The sequence below is a fragment of the Geotrypetes seraphini genome, chromosome 3, assembly GCF_902459505.1.
Source record: "Geotrypetes seraphini chromosome 3, aGeoSer1.1, whole genome shotgun sequence".
NCBI classification, from domain to species: domain Eukaryota; kingdom Metazoa; phylum Chordata; class Amphibia; order Gymnophiona; family Dermophiidae; genus Geotrypetes; species Geotrypetes seraphini.
The window spans coordinates 180781362-180801930 of NC_047086.1; the positions used below are offsets into that span (position 1 = coordinate 180781362).

At 40.8% G+C, this 20569-nt stretch overlaps 1 protein-coding gene across 6 annotated transcripts in view; it reads right to left on the minus strand.

Moving 5' to 3' along the window:
• Positions 1-979: 979 nt before the first annotated feature.
• Positions 980-20569, minus strand: part of NOX3 (NADPH oxidase 3) — a 119939-nt gene continuing 100349 nt past the window's right edge. Inside the window, exons 11-13 of one of the 6 annotated variants that reach the window (XM_033938498.1) lie at positions 10491-10637; positions 6776-6900; positions 980-1254 (exon numbers count right to left, since the gene is read on the minus strand). In XM_033938498.1, the coding sequence (XP_033794389.1) occupies positions 1131-1254; positions 6776-6900; positions 10491-10637 (396 nt within the window). In that variant the 3' untranslated portion in view covers positions 980-1130. Of the gene's footprint in view, positions 1258-6775; positions 6901-10490; positions 10638-20569 lie in introns of all 6 variants that reach the window. The other 5 variants (XM_033938497.1, XM_033938500.1, XM_033938499.1 and 2 more) reach the window with 5 other exon arrangements.

The following is a 20569-nucleotide window of genomic DNA, read 5'->3' on the forward strand; positions in this document are numbered from 1 at the left end:
GACTCACCATAAATTATCAGGGAGTTATGGTGAGATGTACTTCTGGCACCTTTTATGTGACATTCACAGCACTGCCCTATAAGGTGTCCCACTGCTCTGTTGGCATGTCAGTGTGGCCAGTCCATCACAATGATGGCCACTCCCATGTCCAAATGTTATGGATGTGGACGTTTTTAACTTGGACGTTTCTTTGGTCAAAAATGAGGTATAAAGTTAGGCAACTTAAGGGTTTTTTATGTTTATTAAAATCTTTATAGACCGCCTATACAGCTCAAAAGGATAAAAACAGTTTACATCGTAACTTAATTAAAATTTGTGAAAGGAGAGAAAAAAAAGAAGTCAACATTTCTAAAACATATTATCATATTACAAGATACAAGGGAAACAAAAAGATAACAGATGAATTGGCACAGGCACCTACTTCTTTTTATGCACCATATTTATTCATTTCGATAACGTAAACATTTCAAGCACTTATTTTAAAGAAAAGCACAGGTATAATTGCTCTAAAAACTTGATTTGTTTAAATTGTAGGAGCCAATGATCAACAAGAGAGAACTGGATCGGAGAAGTTCCCACTTAGTTATCTCCTGCTGATCAGGTGTTCTCTAGATCACAATCAGATACGAGTACACTGCTGAAAATAAAAAAGGAGAAAGTTCCCTACGAAAGGAATACTAAAGTACAAGAATGTAGGGGTGGTGAACCAATAAGAAATGAATTGCACAATCTTGGAGTAAAATCTGATAAAACATAGGAGTCTTTTTACTAAGGCACACTAACTAATCTAACTGATTTAGGGCCTCTTCTATTAAACCTCGCTAGCAGTTTCTAACGTGGGGAGCTGTGCTGAATGGCCTGCGCAGCTCCTGACGCTCATAGAGTTCCTATGAGCGTCGGGAGCAGTACGGGCCATTCAGCGCAGCTCCCCGCGCTAGAAACTGCTAGCGCAGTTTAATAGAAGAGGGGGTTAGTGTGCGCTAAAGATTAACACGCACTAAATGCTAAATGCTAAGGCACCAATCACTGGACTAAGTCTATAGCCCTCGATGGAGACTGCCCCAGCTTTGTTGGTTGGGTTGAGAACTTTTCAGCGACCCCTCGTAATTTGTCCATCTTCAGTCTTATGCTTAAAAATTCTCCTTATTGTAGTGGAAGTAAACACCCTTTGGATTAATGGATGAATAGGAAGCACACATCTTGTGTAGGATCTTGGAGAGAGCTTGGGGTCCACAAAAGAAAACACCAATGTTGCTGCTGAAATAAAAAGCAAGAGATTAGAAATAATATAATCTTCATTTCACAGTCTATAGTGTTTTCAGTTATCATTGTTTCTTTTTATCATAGTGTTGCTTTGAGCTTGAATCCCCCAAATTTGTGGTTCAGAAAAATTTAGTTCCAAAAATGTGCTTCAAACTGCTGACACTAGCACCGAAGGCGTACTCAGTTCTCATGCCTGTTCAGTTAGGGTTGCCAGATTTTCCTTTTGGAAAATTTGGACCCCTAGCCCCGCCTCCAGGCCCGCCTAGTCCCACCCATCCCCACAATAATCCCGCCCCCAAGCCTGCCCTAGCCCCGCCACCTGTTGCCTGCTCATGTCAGGCAGGTAGGAAGCGTGCGCATCGAAAGTTTGAAGAATCTGTCCCTCTCTACTCTCTCTATGCCCTTCATGATCTTGTAAGTCTCTATCATATCCCCTCTAAGTCTCCTCTTCTCCAGGGATTGGAGAAACTGGGTCTCTTTTCCCTGGAGAAGAGGAGACTTAGAGGGGATATGATAGAGACTTACAAGATCATGAAGGGCATAGAGAGAGTAGAGAGGGACAGATTCGTCAAACTTTCGAATAAGAAAAGAACAAGAGGGCATTCAGAAAAGTTGAAAGGGGACAGATTCAAAACAAATGCTAGGAATGTGCTTTCAGAGGGCGTGATAGGACAGAGTACAGTACTGGGGTTTAAGAAAGGATTGGACAATTTCCTGCTGGAAAAGGGGATAGAGGGGTATAGATAGAGGATTACTGCACAGGCCCTGGGCCTGTCGGGCCAACGCGTGAGCAGACTGCTGGGCACGTTGGACCTCAGGTCTGACCCAGCGGAGGCATTGCTTATGTTCTTATGACCCCCGGACATGTCCTCAAAAGGAGGACATGTCTAGGTAAATCTGGACTTCTGGTAACCCTATGTTGAGTTCATGTGTGAGAACTGAGCATGCCTGGTGTGCTGGTTTCAGCCTTTGACTGCTGTACTTTTCTAAACATGGGTTGGCGGGCTATGGATGTCATCAGCTGGCAAGGCTGGGGATCTTTGCTAGCTAATGTATTTCATTTTAAAGTTCACGGGGGAGGGTGAAGGGACGAGGAAATACATGCCCACCCATCCTACTCACTGGCCACCGGCACAGGTAGGAAATGGGATGCCCAAGTCAGGACATTCACACAATTTCCCATATGTTTTGCAAAAGACTAGCCGAAAGACCAGCCTTTTGTAAAGTTCATATAAGGATGTTGAAAAGTACACATGTAGTCCGCACATTGGGCCAGAACAGCCATTTCACAAAGGAACACCTTCAAAGAAAAAGTGATATTATGTGGGGTTTTGAATGTATAAGTACCAGTTTTACAAACTGCGCATGTAACTGTTGGCATTTATATACATAAGTGCCCGATTTTACAAAAGCTGAATATCCAGGAAGAACAAATTAAGAAGCCAAGTGAATCAAAATTCATTTTTTTTGAGGTAGTTTTAAATTCTTTACAGGCATGCAAATCTCAGTCCAAATGAGCAATTGCCTGCATCCAGATTTTTAAAAATATGCATTTTACTGCCATTACAAATCAGAAATACACAAATACTGTATTATTTCTAATAAATGTGTTTTCTGGGGGTCTATAAGGAGCTATAAACGGAAGCACTTCAATTTTTAGGAAGCTTGAAATTGGTGACATAAGACACATTCTTCACCTTTCCCTCCCATTCCTAGCGGTGTCCAGTATTTCTCCTCCCCCCATCCCCCGAGATGATCAGCATTTCTCTCTTCCACCCTCCACTCCCATTGATGATTGGCTTTCTCTACTTACCTCTTCTCCCAGCTGACTCTGAGACCAAGGTTATGGCTAAGGCTATCATATGTTCAGATTTACCCGGATATGTCCTCTTTTAACAGATGTCTGGACGGCTTTTCAAAACCCGGCGCTTTGTCCTGGTTTGAAAAGCTTCGAGCTCGAGGCCTCATCGGGAGGGCATCTGCACCTGTGCAGATGCAATGTGATGACATCACATGCATGCACGCACGTGTGTGATGTCATCGTGTCATACCTGCGCATGCTCAGAGGCCCTCCGAATGTGGCTCCGAGCTCGAGGAGAAATGGTTTGGGGCGGGCCTGGGTGGAACTGGGCGGTCCTGAGGGGCGGTGCCATGTGTCCGGAGTTTACAGGCCTAAAATCTGATAACCCTAGCTATGGCACTGGGCTGGTGCAGGATCTTGAGCCTCTGCACATGCTCAGAAAATAGGATGGCAGAAGGGGAGGAGAGAAATGCTGGTCATTGAGGAGAGGAGGGATGGAAGAGATAAATTTTCCAATGGTGCCTAATGGTAAGAATATCAGGGAGGAGGCTATTATTAGGGAAAACTAGATTTCATATTTTAGACTACATTTATAAGGTTTTTCAGTCTTTGATTATTTTTTCTTTACATGTATTCCTTGCTTTTTCTCTTGTCTTTCTAGCCTTTGAAAAAAAGGATGCCACAGTTCTTCCTCTATCTTCCATAAATGATAAACGAGAGATCATAATAAAGGTTGGTAAAGTCTATACCAGAGGTGGGCAATTCCAGTCCTCAAGGGCTGGAATCCAGTCAGATTTCAGGATTTCCTCAATGAATATGCATGAGATCTATTTGCATGCACTGCTTTCAATGCATATTCATTGGGGAAATCCTGAAAACCTGACTGGATTCCGGCCCTCAAGGACCGGAGTTGCCCACCCCTGGTCTATACCAATGGTTCTTAAACCTGTCCTGAGGGACCCACCAGCCAGTCAGGTTTTCAAGATATCCCTAATGAATATGCATGAGAGAAATTTGCATGCCTACTACTTGCTTCATAGGCAAATCTCATTCATATTCATTAGGGATATCTTGAACACCCTAATGGCTGGTGGGTCCCTCAGGACAGGTTTAAGAGCTTCCTGTCTATACAATAGTGATAAATAGAGGACTAATTAACTTTTTTCCTTCAGAAAATAACCTGACAAAAAAACAAAGGAGTATTCTTAGGCTGCTTTCAAGTCTGACAGGTTCAACTGACCTCTCTGTGCAGGCTGAGATGAGCTAATGACAGAACTGTAGAAACTTGCTAGATCAGTCAAGTATGCTGTGGAACAAATATACCCCTGATTATATTAAGAAGCGTCCTCTTTTAACAGCCATTTTTATGAAAATGAATGATAGCCTGTTTCTGTGCCCAACAGTAATTGAATTGTGTGTTTCAACTCACAGCTGGACTAAAGTCAAAGATACAAAACCCTTCTAAATATTACATTTTCTACTAAAATAATTATATGTGGCATTTATTTCAAGATTTTCTCACGATAATCTTTATTAAACTGAAAGCATGTTTCTCATAAAACAAAAATGTAGATGCAAACATAAAAAGCACTGGGGCTGATATCCAGCCAGAGGGAGGCAGCCCTCATAAGTGCCGCAGTCAGTGTTGATGTTGGATATTCGATGCCAGGCCGTTTCCAACGAGTGGCATTGAATGTCCGGGGTAATTTTGGTCGGTGCTAACTTACCCCCTCTTTTACGAATGCACAGCGCGGGTTTTAGCGCCGGCAGTGGCGGTAACTGCTCCGATGCTCATAGGAATTCTATGAGCATCGGAGCACTTACCGCCGCTGCCAGCGCTAAAACCCCTCGCTATGCGTTTGTAAAAGAGGGGTTTAACCAGCTAAGCGAATATTCAGCACTGGCCAGTTAAGTTAATAGTGGTGAAGATAGGCCTGCTATTTATGTGGTCCAATTTGCCTTGAAGCAGCAAAACAACAAAAAGATTGTGGAACAGAAGAATGGATGTACCAGTTTGCAGTTTAATAAGCGTCCAAATAACTTAAAAACAATCCACAAAGGGTATATACATCACAATTTACCCACAGGATAGAGATCAAATAATGTATAAAATAAAAATGATGAAACAAGCAAAAAATGCATTCAAGAAAAAAAGAGGTGTACATGAACCCCTATAATTTACCAATAAGGTGGAGAAAAAGACCTCAGTGTCACGTTGGATTTTAAATCAATCATTAATCCTGTGGACAAGTCAACTTCAAATATCCTTTTGAAGATGCACACACATAGTTGGTCTATAAAAAAAACTACATCCCTTATATTCTTTGCAGGAGTTAAACTGTTTCTTAATAAATCACAAGCATAACCAATATAGTGATCTTGTACAAATTCAAAAACTCTTATGTTCTTGTTCTTTTTGTTTTTTAGCGTTATCCCCTGATGAAGCGTTTTGATTAGCAAAACAGCGGCCCTGTTGGGAACTCTCTAAGTTGTTTGAATATTTTCACTGCACAAGAGAAAATCAGAAAAGTTGTTAATATAGTAGAGGTACCTTAAATTCGAGCTAACTGCTTCAAAATTCCTGTTACCAAGATGGCTCCTTGGCGTTCTGACTGATGGGAAACTTATTTCAGAATGCCGAGGAGCTATCTTGGTAGCAGGACTTTTGAGGCAGTTAGCTCGAATTTAAGGTACCTCTACTATATTAACAACTTTTATGATGTATTTGTTCATCTCTTATGTTCTTGTTCTTTTTGGTTTTTAGCATTATCCCCTGATGAAGTGTTTTGATTAGCGAAACAAGGGCCCTGTTGGGAACCGCTAATTTGTTTGAATATTTTCATTATACAAGAGAAATCGATGTGAAAAGAATATCGGTATCCCTGTTATCATCCCGTTAAAGAGCTGTGTTTTGAGTTATTGAATTTGTACAAGATCACTATATTGGTTGTGCTTGTGATATTTATTAAGAAACAGTTTAACTCCAGCAAAGAATATAAGAAGGGGTGTAGTTTTTTTATAGACCAAGGATGTGTTTGCATCTTCAAATGGATATTTGAAGTTGACTTGTCCAGAGGATTAATGATTGATATAAAATCCAATGTGACACTGAGGGCTTTTTCTTCACCTTATTGGTAAATTATAGAGGTTCATTTACACCTCTTTTTTTTCTTGTATGCATTTTTTGCTTGTTTCGATTATTGAGCATTCAATTGTATACAATTTTTTTGTCATAAAAGAAAAATGACCCAACACGGGCCGTGTTTTAGCAAAATAAAAATGCCTTCCTCGGGGGTCTTTTGGGGTCCTTGACACCAGCCTACATTGGAGTCTTATGAGCTATGCTGCTTGTTTGTAGCCTTCTAACTACTTGGATTTTTGGCTGTCTTAAATATAAAACCATAAAATGCTGCTTCATTTCCTTTGTGGAACCTTTTGGTGCTATTTGGATTTTGTTGTTTCAATTTGTCTTGAAACTTAGCCAGTCAGCACTGAATATTGCCAGTTTTCACGTCATATAGGCAGTTAATATTTTAGTACCAACTCAATATTTGGTGGAGATAACCAGTTATCTTACACTGAATATTCACGATTAGGCACCAAAACACTAATTAACTGGTCAGTGGCCGTTTCTGGACGGTTAAATAGCTTTGAATATTGGATGGGGGGAAGTGTATCTTTGTTAAAAGCCAGAAACTAAATGTGCCTTACCTAGGGTGATTATCTGCTATTTGCTTGAACTCATTGTCCCAATTTGGTCTTCCATAGAACGTTTTCTGTCTTAGGCCAGTAATGACATCCAACTTTATATCATAATTTATGGCAAAATGCATAGCCTCAAAGAGAAAAAAACCAAAACAGCACATATATTGTTAAAATGATGTAAAGATTGTGCAGGCTTAATGAAGAAGCTGGAAGGGGTGCTTATGGCCATAGGAGGTTAGCGGACATCACTTTATTGACAAAACCTGCCACTAAGGTATATGGTTAATTTAACATCTCTCAGTGAAGTGTTATCATTATGTGCCAGGATAAGGATGTGTCTGATCATACATGCAGAAAGAATAAAGAATAAAACAATTCAGAAGCTAACAGTGAAGGTGTTATGGTGTCTCATGCTCAAGGTACGCTGCATTTCTAGACTAATGGCTGCCAAATGTTGCATTTATAAGCGCTATTTCCAGAGAGTCTTAGCCTATCAGATGGTGTGTTTGGATAAGAACTTTAGCAAGTTGGTAACAAGCTCCAGTTCTTATCAGGTTTCTAGAAAGAAGTTGAAGACTCATTTTATTTGATAAATTTCATAAACGATCTTGTAATTTACTATGTATGCAAGGATGTATTTCACTGTGTATGTACAGTTTCTTTGACTCTTGTAAACCGCTTAGAACTGAGAGGTGTTGCGGTATATAAGTGGATTGTTATGTTATAAAACAGGCAGCTATGTGCAATTAGGTAACTTAAGACAGATCAAGTAGCAGGTATGCAGGTTCAGGACCGACTAAAGTTTTTGGGAAGTGCAGGGGGGGGGGAAAAGGAAAAGAAGGAGCACATGTACAAATAAAATTGTTTCTAGAGAGAGTATGAGGCTTGATATTCAGCTAGTGGCAGGCAGCGCTTTTGCTCTCTGCATTAAATGCAGATATTCAATGCTGGGCCATTTGGGGCAACCAGTATTGAATATCTGTTTTTTTTCAAACGCTAAAATGTTAACCGGTTATACCAATTTTAGAGCTAAGAAGGTACATCAGGACACTACCAGAAAGCTAAGAAGGGCTTGGTAGGATCAACACTAACAGGGAGAGGCGGACGAACAGAAAAATACAAAAAGAAAGACCAGACAACCAACATGCACCAACCAAAAAGCACAACAGAAAGACACCACTACCAAGGGCTCCCTAACCAGTAAAGAATTCAGCAACTTCTCTACTTAGAAAATAAGAAATTACAGAAAGACAATGGCCTAAATGACAACATATCTATAGACAATCACAAGGGGAAAACTAGAGATACAATGGGAGAGTTCTTTTGATTCCTTTCTTTCCTTTAAGGACCAAATAAATTCCCTAGTCAAGAAATGCTTCTTTAGTTTGTGAATACTGAGGAAGGTTAGACATCTTTTTCATCACTGTCATTTTTCTATCTTAGTTCAATCAATTATATTATCTCGTCTTGATTACTGTAACGCTATCTACCTTGGCATTACAAAAATTTGTCTTCATAGATTACAATTAATTCAGAATACTGCTGCAAAGCTGATCTTTGGAAAATGTAAATTTGACCATGTGACCCCTTTGCTTCAGAATCTTCATTGGCTCCCAGTTTATTTTAGAATTCAATTTAAATGCGCTTGTATTTCTTTTAAAATTCTAGATAGTATCTTTAATCCTCTTATTCCTTTATTTTGGAATGTTTACCGATTCTCCTTTGCAAGAGTTATCCAACAATTTAAACTCTCCCTTCCTTCTAAAAAAAGGGATTAATTTGAATCTAAATTCTCTCAACTCTGGAATGATCTTCCTTTTTTTTAAGGAGTTCCAGTTGGTTTCAATTTTCCCGTAAATCTTTAAAAGCTACTCTATTTGCCAAACATTTTGAAAACTAATTCTTTTGAAATTTTGCTAGCATCTTCTATTTATCATTTGTAAATCATTCCCTATTTATTTAATTGCTGTAAACCGAGTCGATCCTTCTTAGAATGATGACTCAGTATACAAAGTTAAGCTTTAGTTTAGAGTTCGAACCCATCACTGAGATCCAAGTAAAGAAACTACTTAGAAAAGTGAAATTGGGCCCATCATCTCCCAACACCTGCCTGATAATATCGATGAGAGAGCTTGAAGGCCCAGGACTCTCTTACCTTATGGACATTATCAACACCTCATTACAGTCTAGACAAGTTCCACTCAAATAGAAACCCTCAGCTTTCAAGCCCATTCTGAAGAATAAAGAAAAAGACCTAGAAAACCTATCTAACAGACTGGTAGCTAACCAGCTGTGGCTATCCAAACTAGTAGACAAACTAGCATGTCAACAAATATCAGACTTCCAGGAAAATTCATTGAACCTGAACCAAGCACAATCAGGATTCAGAAGACACCTGAGCACAGAGACCGTTCTAGTAGCAGTACAGGATTCCGTCCTTAAACACCAGGCTAAAGAAGAAGACATTCCTGGGGTTCCTAGACCTCTCAGCAGCCTTTGACCTAGTCCAACACACACTGCTAAAATCACGATGCAGAAAAGTAGACCTAAAAGGAAAAGTCTTGGCATGGATAGAATTATTTCCAGAATGGCAGAGGGATACCAGCAACTGGAAAGAAACAGACATAGCGGTACTACAGGGATCCATCATGCCACCCATGCTGTTCATCATCTGCCTCCAACCACTAGGAAAGTTCATCAGAAAACTAGGGTGGGAATACTACATTTATACAGATGACATCCAACTGATTATCCCACTGAAGAGACAGGATGTGAAGACTAAACAGACGATCAACTCAGCAGCATAGGCAACCTGTCTCCCCCGCACCGGTAACGATCATGGCAGGAGAGATGCCTAATCTTTCCTGCTGTGATCGTGATCCCCCCCTGAACCCCACCGATGCCCAGCAGGAGGGATCCCAAGCCTCCTGCCAGCAAGCATCCCCCCCGGAAACAACCCCGAATCGGCAGGAGGGATCCCAAGCCCTCCTGCCAGCAAACCTCCCCAGACCTCCCCACTAACCTCAAACCGGAATTGGGCCAGTTGCCTAAGGCACCTCCTATGGGCGGGCCTTAGGTGCCTTGGCCAATCAGGCCCTAGGCCTCTCCCCAGTGCATCCAACAATGCACCGGGAAGGGGCAGGCCCACCATTCCGAGGATGGTGGGCCTGCCAAATGGACAGAGGACCCGTCCAGCTGGTCAACATTTGAGGTTTGTGTGGGAGGGTCCAGGGTAGTGGGGGGGGGGGGTCAAGGGTGGGTGGGCTGGTCAGGGGGAGGTCTGCTGGCAGGGCTTGGGATCCCTCCTGCCATTGACGAGGTCGGGAGGGAATTCGGAGGGGGTATAGGTTTGCCGGCAGGAGGGCTTTGGGATCCCTCTTGTTGGTTTGAGGTTGTTCCGGTGGATGTAGGCTTGCTGGTAGAAGGGCTTAGTTTTCTTTCTGCTGGTTCAGGGTTATTTCTGGGGTGTGTAGGTTTGCTGGCAGGAGGGCTTGGGATCCCTCCTGCCAGTCTGGGGTTGTTTCTTGGGGGGGGGATGTTTGCTGGCAGGAGGGCTTGGGATCCCTCCTGCTGGGCATCGGTGGGGTTCGTGGGACCCAGAGAAAAAGATATTGAGAGTGTGGCAGAGAAGCAAGCCTTTACTCCCATCATTATGCTTAACTCTGAAAAAAAAACACTCTACCACTAAAGAGTCTGAAGAATGTCATGCAAATTAAAATACCTGACTTTCATCCCATTTTGTGAGAAATAGGTGGAAACTCAGGAAATGAACTCTCCCTTTTTCAGCCATTTGTGCTTCCAGAGAGAGCAGCAGATCAGCAAACCACTCAAATGCACACGTATCCCGGCAAATCCAATAAAAATAGACCTGTTAAGAAAAATTAAGTGATTTCAGTAGCCTATCTCATGATAGATGAAATCATGTCAGTTCACATTGTATTTCAGAGATGTCATTAACACAATTATCAGTTGTATTCTATACATATGCAGATGACATCACCTTACTTATACTAGGCTCCCTTCTGGACACAGCTAGACAACACCTCAGCACAGGAAAAAAAATGCTGATTATTCAACTAGATCTCACTGCAGCATTTGACCTGGTAGACCATGACATCCTGCTACAAATACTAGATACAATAGGAATCACAGGCAAAGTGCACACATGGTTTCAAGGATTTCTACAATCCAGGATCTTCAGAGTAAAGACAAACAAAGAAAAATCAGAACCAGGGTCCAACCCCTGTGGCGTACCCCAAGGATCACCATTATCCCTAACACTCTTCAATCTCTACATTGCATCCCTCAGCACCTGCCTAGACAAAATAGACTTAACCTCCTATAGCTATGCAGATGAAATCACCATTCTCCTTCCTTTTGACCAGCCTACGCCTATCATGACAGACACATTACACAGAACTCTAGAAATAGTGGCAACATGGATGAAAGACCACAAACTAAAACTGTAATTTACTGTGTATGTGAGCATGTATTTCACTGTATATGTACAGTTTCTTTGACTCTTGTAAACCGCTTAGAACCGAGAGGTGTTGCGGTATATAAGTGGATTATTATGTTATAAAACAGGCAGCTATGTGCAATTAGGCAACTTAAGACAGATCAAGTAGCAGGTATGCAGGTTCAGGACCGACTGAAGTTTTTGGGAAGTGCAGGGGGGAAAAGGAAAAGAAGGAGCACATGTACAAATAAAATTGTTTCTAAACAAGAGACAAAACAAAATTCATATTTCTCAAAAAAAATAAAACCCCAACCATAACAAACCTAGTAAGAAACTCAATCACATACCCCATTCAACCTACTCTAAAACTTCTGGGAATGACAATAGACAGATGCTGCACCATGCAACCACAAATCAATATAACAATACAGAAATCATTTGCGGTTATGAGAAACCTAAAGCAAGTTCGAAAATTCTTCAACAGAAAACAATTCCAGCTCATGGTCCAGTCCCTAGTCCTAGGTCTCCTTGACTACTGCAACATCCTATATCTCCTCTGCCCCACAACAATGATAAAACAACTACAAACAGTACAAAACAACTACAAACAGTACAAAACACAGCCCTAAGATTAATCTATTCACTAAGAAAACACGATCACATCACCGAGGCATACCTCAACTCACACTGGCTCCTAATTCAAGCAAGAATACTATTTAAATTCTACTGTCTATTATTTAAATCCATAAATGGTGACAGCCCAGCCTATTTGAACTGCCTAATCCAAACTACCACAACCAGACACAGGAGAACCCAGTCACCATTCACATACCCCCCAAACAGAGACATGAAACGGAAAAAATTGTACAATGGCCTTCTAGCCACACAGGCAGCAAAACTAGACCATCAACTCTCCAATCTACTAATCGCAACCCCAGCCTACAAAACTTTCAGAAAAGAAAAAAAAAACCTGCTATTCAAGAAATCCATGAAGACTAACTAACACCCTATGAAACATTTCAATCCTCTGAAGCAACCCGCTCTACTCTGTAACACCTCTGGACATGTCCAGAAATCATCTTCTGTAATCCGCCTTGAACCACAAGGTAATGGCGGAATAAAAATCACTAATGTAATAATTCCACCAGGAAGTGGAGGGCGCATCTGGGTAGAATACATCACTTCCTGTTGTGGCTTAAGTTATAACAAGGCAAGTAGTTGAAACTGCTTATTTGGCTTGAAAATGTCTGAATACGTTACTATCTTTTGTGGAACCCTTGTTCCTGTTAACATGGGCATTCCACACTGTGCTCATGTAGAAAGATTTATGGATGACTAATCAGTTACATAAACAAATATGTGCCTGTTTTAGTCAGATGCTAGGGAAAATCAAAATCTCCTTACCCAAGGTTCGTTATTTTGCCAGTTTATACTAAGAATAGAGACCAAGGCTATGGGAAAAATTTTATTATGAAAATAGAAAAATATAAATTATAAACCAGCAGCAATAACTAATTATTGTTCACAATGTCTCTGTACATACATATATGAAACTCAGTACACAATTATCATACCACACTTGTTAGCTAAATGAGTAAAACTAATTCTTACACTCTAAATAATTCCTTATAATAATAATTCCTGAATAGCAGCAACTAAAAATATAGCTTATCACCCCGAGTAACTTTACATCTCCTTATCCTGAACTACAATAGAATTCTTTTATCTAACCCCAGCTGATAAGATAGATAAGTTCCTTATTCTCACCATCCAATTCTTATCTTCTACTCAGCACTGAAGATAAGAATTCTCTTGGTACAGGAACAAGAGTCCGTTAGTCACTGGAACAGCTGTAAATTAGGTTGGCAGCAAAGGTTTCCTTTATGTGATGGAATCCAGATGTATAAAAGTCCGGTTTCTCTCTCTCAGGCAGAGTCACAAGAGGTAACTTTTCAGGTCTTAATTATTCTAAAAGATACGCAGAGAACACCTATGATAAGATGCGAGCTCCCTCACATCCTAACACAGACTAAATTAATAATTAGGCACATTCCACTTGGTTCATCAGATGACCTCTCCGGACCAATCCAGAAACATAACTTAGATGAATAGCCTTTCTGTATAGAGTCTCGCTCAGGCCGTGAAACAGAGGCACCTTCGTTAGATAAGACCAGCACATGAGCCATGACTCCCCCAAGATTTACACAGGCTGAGCATGTAGGCATAGCTGGATGTCCTTGACTAGAATACAGTTCTGGTACATACCCAGAATGCATCAGGCATCATAACAGCAAAGATGTTTTTTTCTTTCTCTTCTTGCAAGGTTCAGGCTGGAATAATTGCTTGCAAACAATGGTTCAGGCTTGATGATGTCAAAGAGGCCTAACCTTCAGGTGCAAATAAGGAAACACCCCTACACTCACCTTACACTCTTTAAAGAACTTTTCTGTTTGAATGCTTTAAAAGCATTCTGCATAATACTAGCTAGTTCGTTTCCTCATCACTCATGTCTAAAAGGGGAGGAGTTTGAATCTGATGACAGACGAAGCTATAAATCACCAGCAGATGCAAACCTATCAGGGAGCAGGGGGATGTGTGCCTTGCAGGTTGCATCCTGTAATAGAAGTACGGTATTAGGGGAAACTGATGTCTCTTGTAATTCTTCTTTCTGGGCCAGTCATGCCATGATTCTGGCCATCTGCACCCAATTTGTGCCATGCTATTTCAATTGCTGCTGCAGCTCCATGATGTGATCATCCAAATCTTAACTGATGGCACAGTCACTTGCTTTCTGCATCATCTACTCAGATCTTGTGGCCGCTGTCCTCCATTTCATTTCTGAAGGGCATTCCTAGATGTCCCTGTTGTGCTTTTTTCTTTCTTGTCTTTCAAAGCACTTATGGGATCCATTCTGGGCAGCATGGCTTTAAGAGAAGGTGATTAAAAAGATAGGAAACACAATAAAAAAAAAAATGTCCACTTCCTAAATTGCATTCTTCAGAAAAGAAAAACATACCTGAAGTCTGGGGACAGAGAATGCACTAATCCACAACACTACTGCAAACACTGAAATGAGAAAGGACAAGCATCTATTGCCTCTTCTTCCTTACCATTGGGTAATTCAATATTATGACAGGGGAGGTCACCAGAAACCCTGAAAGTCAGGAAAACAACATGGGTGTGAGAGTGGTCTATTTAGTCCAACTCTTACTTGGGGTGATACTAGACATTGTGGAAGACTAGGTGGGTGGTGGTAGGAATAGACTACCCCTATTTCCCTGGACTGTTGCTTTCCTCAGTAGCAGAAAAGACTGGATTATGTCTATATTGAATATGACGAACTGGGATGCTTCTAGATTAGGAGACATGACTCATCAAAGATGCACTTGCGCATTCTGCAACTTTTTTTTTTTTTTTTTACCAACTTTGTGACCATCTAGTAATCCAACAAAGCATCTGTCATCACTGTTCTGAGGAGTATGTTCGGATTCAGCCTAAAAAGTTGTCCTAGAAATGTGGCTCTCATCTCGGTTAACCAACTATTCTTTCCATAACCTGAATCCAAAGTTGACATCTTTTTAGTATCTTCTGAGGATACAAAAGAGTGGCCCAAATAAAAGGGCCCCTAACTCTGGACCTAATTGAGATTATGCCCCAAAACTTTGGATATCATTAGAGGTCCTAACATATCCCCTGAAAAAATTTCATTGATTTCTGAGCTGGTCGAGTGGGGAGCTCTGGACCACTTGACATGGAATGATCCCATTCCCTTTTTTTTTGTTAATTTGTGGCTTGGCAAAGGCAGCCAATAAGAGGGAGCCTTACCGTGCTGCATAGACTATGGACTGCTAGGGGAAAAGGACCAAGTGCCATGAAGCCAGAGATGCTTCCCTTCCACAACATAGATATGTCCATTTGTGCACTTCATTGCAACAATTTAAGAAGGCACTGAAGATATATCTTTTTGTACAGGCATTCTTTGATATGTAATCTTTAGGTCTTGATAGATAGATTCTTAATAGTATAATCAATGGGCAGCCTTTGGTACAGATAAGTTTGTGTGTCAGTTTTTTTTTTTTAAATCTTTATTCCTTTTTATTTCTTTCAACAAGTGTACAGTATTATTACAATTAATTTACATAACACACTTGGCATTCTTAAACAATATTATTATACATGTTTTTATTCCCTCCCCCACCTCCCACCCTTTTCCATATCAATAAAATATTCCTTACAAATTTATATATAATTATATATCCCTTTTTGATAATACAATTAATCTGACATGAAATCTGTCCCTCCCCCCATCCTTCTTCCTCAAACACTTTAAACATTTTATTATACCCAGTAATGCACAACAATAAATATCCCATCCTATTACATATATCTCCTTATTTTTCATAACAACATATTTCCAATATTTTTCCCTCCCTATCCCTCCCATCCCATCCCATTTCTATATATTATCCCCTAAGGAAAAAGAATAAACTTTACTCGTTATAATATTCAATTAATGGCCTCCACACCTCTTGAAATCTTTTAAAATACCCCTTCTGTATCGCAAGAAATCTTTCCATCTTATACATATGACAAACTGAGTTCCACCAAAAATTACAATTCAATCTAGAACAGTCTTTCCAATTAGTTGTTATCTGTTGAATTCCCACTCCCGTAAGAATCAACAATAATTTATTGTTTGCTGTAGATATTTGGCATTTGGCCCTCATACACATTCCAAAAATCACTGTGTCATAGGATAAAGCCACATGACTCTCCATCAACATATTAACTTGATCCCATATTGATATCCAAAATGCCTGAATACATGGACAATAAAATAAAAGATGGTCTAGCGTTCCAACTTCAATTTTACAATGCCAGCATCTATTAGACTTAGAGCAATCTAATTTTTGTAATCTAGTAGGGGTCCAGAATGCTCTATGCAACAAAAAGAACCATGTTTGCCTAATAGATGCTGACATCGTACCTTTAATTCTCCAAGACCAAATACGTGGCCATTGAGATGCATTAATCTGATGCTTAATCTCAATGCTCCAAATATCTCTTAATCCATTTTTAGGCTTCTTATTCAAATAATTAGATATAATTTTATACCACTTTGCGGCCTAGTGACCCAGAAAATCTGCCTGGAAACATAAGAATTCTAAGCTGTAATGATCATTTAAAGATTTCCATTCAGGGAACCCCACCTGAATAGCCTGCTTCAATTGCAACCACTTATAACTTTGTTTTTTATTCAGACCATATTTATGTTGCAATTGTGAAAATTCAAGCATCTTACCATTATCAATTACTTCCGTTAATGATCTTATACCTGCTTTAATCCAATCTTTCCAGACAACCTTAAACCCGCCTATTTGTATCTTGGAGTTTACCCAAATAGTCTGTTGTTTCGATTTTAAAATAGAATCAGTAGTTAATTTGTCTACAAACCTTAATGTTTTCCAAGTATCCATTAATACTCTATTGTCCTTACGTATTCTAGGCACTTTTATACCAAGCAAAAGATCAAGCCTAAGTGGAAAGATAAGTGATCTCTCCACCTTTAACCACTCTGGTAATTGTTCCAAAAGCTCTGGGAGGACCCAATACATACCTTGGCGCATGATATAGGCCTGATGATACCTATAAAAATTGGGAAAATTTACCCCTCCCTCCTCAATTGGTCTTTGCAAAGACACTAAAGCCACTCTTGCAATTTTACCCAGCCAAATAAATTTAACCAGAATACTATTTAATTTTTTATAGATATTATTCTATATGTTTTATTGTAAGTCACATGGTTTCAGATGGAGTGTAATTGTTTTAAATAAATAAACATCAATGCTGATGCCACCCCTCATCCTAGGCTTCAACATTTTACATTGCACTAAAAAAAGCAGGAAGAAAGTGTGGACCTTGGCTTAAAATTAGTGGCTAAATCCAGTATCCTCCAACCCATACAGTTAGGATTTGTCCCAGCTACATGACAGCAGGAAATCCCTGCCACTTATCTAGAGGCAGGGATTTCCCTTGCCATCTGTGCTCCTATTCCCTTCCCTTGTTTATTGCCTATGGGGGTCAGAAGTTGGACTGTCCATTGACACAGGGCACAGCCCTACAAACCTCCTTACAAGGATTACTAAGGAGATGGCTAAGTACCAGTCAGATTATATCCAGCAGATCTCCTCTGCAGGTCAGTGACCCTATCCCTTCACAAAACCATTTATAACTAGACAACATTCATTTTATTGTTTATTATTAAAAGCTGGTATTCACTGCAGTAAAGCTAATGAAAATGTATTCAATTCATTTAAAGTATTACACTTGGGAAATTGTTTTTCACCCAGTACAAACAATTATCTTTGCTAATCATGTTGAATATACTGTATATCTACACTTCAGTGAAAGAATAGGTATTACAGTAACTCAGACCAGTCTAACAGAATTTGAACTAATTGTTGCATAAAATCTTTGTTTACTGGCAAAAATTAATTTTTATAGACGTTTCCTTCCCAGCAGCTCAAGACATTCATTTTCGTATTAAAGCATTCACAATGGCTCAGTGGTACTGGGCAGCCTCTATTTTTGCATTAGCAAGTGATGTACTATGCCCTGCTGGGCTGTTTTCTCGCTAATGGAACATAAGAAAAAAAGAAACTGAATAGTCTAAAGAACTAGAACAAGGTTGCAAAGCCTTTTACTTTCTGGCTACCCACTCAAATCCAGAATTTAATTTCCTGACAGAGCTGAATGAATGAAACATATGTCTTAAATATGTGGGTAGAAAACACCGTTAAAGTGCATCATTTTTTTCTGTAGAATGTTTTTTTTCTTATAAATGTTCTAAGAAGTAAAAATATTAAAGGTGGAGAGAGCATACCATGAATCTAGACCACTGGTGAACCCCAAGATGCTGAATCTTGAATTATTATCAGTGCTATTTATCAATGCCTACTTCAGTTTACTTCAAAAGACTGAGAAAAAGAGAGGGGGTGTGAGGTTGGATTAAGATGAATGATGTTATAGTTATTTATGCTCTGTGGGAAACAATGTACTGAAGAGTCACTGAACATCTTGAACAAGTTTTCTTTATTATACATGTTTTCTTGAAAACTTACATTAATAAAACTGCTACTCTCTTCCTCCCCTTTAAAAGTTTTCAGGGCCAGCAAAAAGCTGGTGTATACATAGGGTTACCATATGGCTCCAGAAAAAGGAGGATAGATTGAGACATCCGGGTTTTATTTCCATTGCTTTCAATAGTCTGATAAAGGGGATGGAAAACCTTTCATATGCTGAGAGATTGGAGAAACTGGGTCTCTTTTCCCAGGAGAAGAGGAGACTTAGAGGGGATATGATAGAGACTTACAAGATCATGAAAGGCATAGAGAGAGTAGAGAGGGACAGATTCTTCAAACTTTCGAATAAGAAAAGAACAAGAGGGCATTCGGAAAAGTTGAAAGGGGATAGATTCAGAACAAATGCTAGGAAGTTCTTCTTTACCCAACGTGTGGTGGACACCTGGAATGCGCTTCCAGAGAGCGTAATAGGGCAGATTACGGTACTGGGGTTCAAGAAAGGTTTGGACAATTTCCTGCTGGAAAAGGGGATAGAGTGGTATAGATAGAGGATTACTGCACAGGTCCTGGACCTGTTGGGCTGCCGCGTAAGCGGACTGCTGGGCACGATGGACCTCAGGTCTGTCCCAACCAAGGCATTGCTTATGTTCTTATGATAGAAGTTAAGCCGTGATATCTCTATCTGTCCTCCTTTTTCTGGAGCCATATGGTAACCCTATCGATATATAAGGACAGGTTGCCAGTCTGAACTTGACTGGCTGCAGCTGGACATTTGGCTCTGTCCCTCCAGTAGGCGCCCTGTTCCTGTCTCTCCTGTCCTGGCTTGATGAGAGGTGTGTTCCTTCTCCCTTGTACATATTAAATAGGTGTGCATTTGTTCCTGCTCCTGTGTCACATGTCTTTGGGTATGCCTAACATGACCATTTATTTTTTTCCCCAGAATGGGACAGGGCTCTCCCCCCCTGGACCCCGGAACCCCCCCCTTTTCCCCGATACCTTTTTTAATCCCGGTGGCTGCCTCCTGATGTCTTCTAGCAGCGGCAGAGTGGCACACCTGCCCGGTCCCGTGCTGCAAGAACTGACAGCAGCCATTCAGCGAGCGGCGTGAGACCAGGTAGGCGCACCACTCTGCTGCCGCCGGAAGACATCAGGAGGCAGCCGCCAGGATTAAAAAAAGGTACTGGGGGGGGTTGCTGTGTGGGCTCCTGAAAACGGGACATTTTGGCATTTGGGACAACGGGACAGGCTCCCTAAAAACGGGATGGTCCCGTTCAAATGGGACATATAGTCACATTAGGTATGCCTTGCCCTGACTGGCTGTGCTGGAGGCAATCCAGAGAGCTGAGGGTTTATCTGCCCTGTGCTTGGTCTGGTTCAGTACAGGGTCATTATCTTTCTATTATTGCCACTTTCTGCATTCCTTATGCCTTGTGTTCTCATTCCTGAGATTTCAACCTGGCCTTGTTTCCTAGTATTCGTGAATGTTCTTCCTTCTGCCTGATTTTCCTGTTTGCCTGCTTGAATTCCTGCTTTGAACATTTGCAAGGGTAAATGTCTTCTTAACTTTACCATTTACACTAAAAGCTGGTGTTGTTTGAACCTGCCTGTCTTAAGGTTAGTGCTATTAAACTACTTTCAAAGAAACCCATTTTGGTTAGGCTGAGGTCCTTTGATCCATTGTTTCAAAATCTTTACTGGTTTACAGGATTTCGGTAGGTATTTGGTTTTACTTTCATTATGTGATAGATCCAGGTTGAGCCCTGTCAGGAGGGTATTATAGGTGAGAGCTACAAGATCCTGATTGCTTGGTTTTGGAAGGATCGGTCCAGCTGTGTATGTTAAAATCTTGTTGGAAGAAAACTACAGAGCTATCTGTGATGTAGCGCCCCCCCACTCTTCCCCTCCGCTTGGGTGCCCCACCTCTGTGTATCTCTTGAAATATTTGTCGGCGTGAGCAGTAGGTCAACCCGTTGCTTGTGCTAGGTCCCTTCTGACGTCATGTCCTGGTCCGGCGGTCAGGAAGTGAAATCAGAAGGGAGCTGACGCCGGTGCCAGCAGCAAGTGCAAGATGCTACTCACACCGGCAAATATTTAAAGAGGTACTTGGGGGGTGGGTGAGGAGAGGCACCGCCCCCCCCCCCCCAAAAGGTGATGTCCGGGGCAGGCATCAGACACCAAAACTCCAAAATCAGCATCTGTTCTGGCTGCAACATCCGGTCAATAATGCGTGGCAAATGTATGACTGGATTCTCTTCAAAT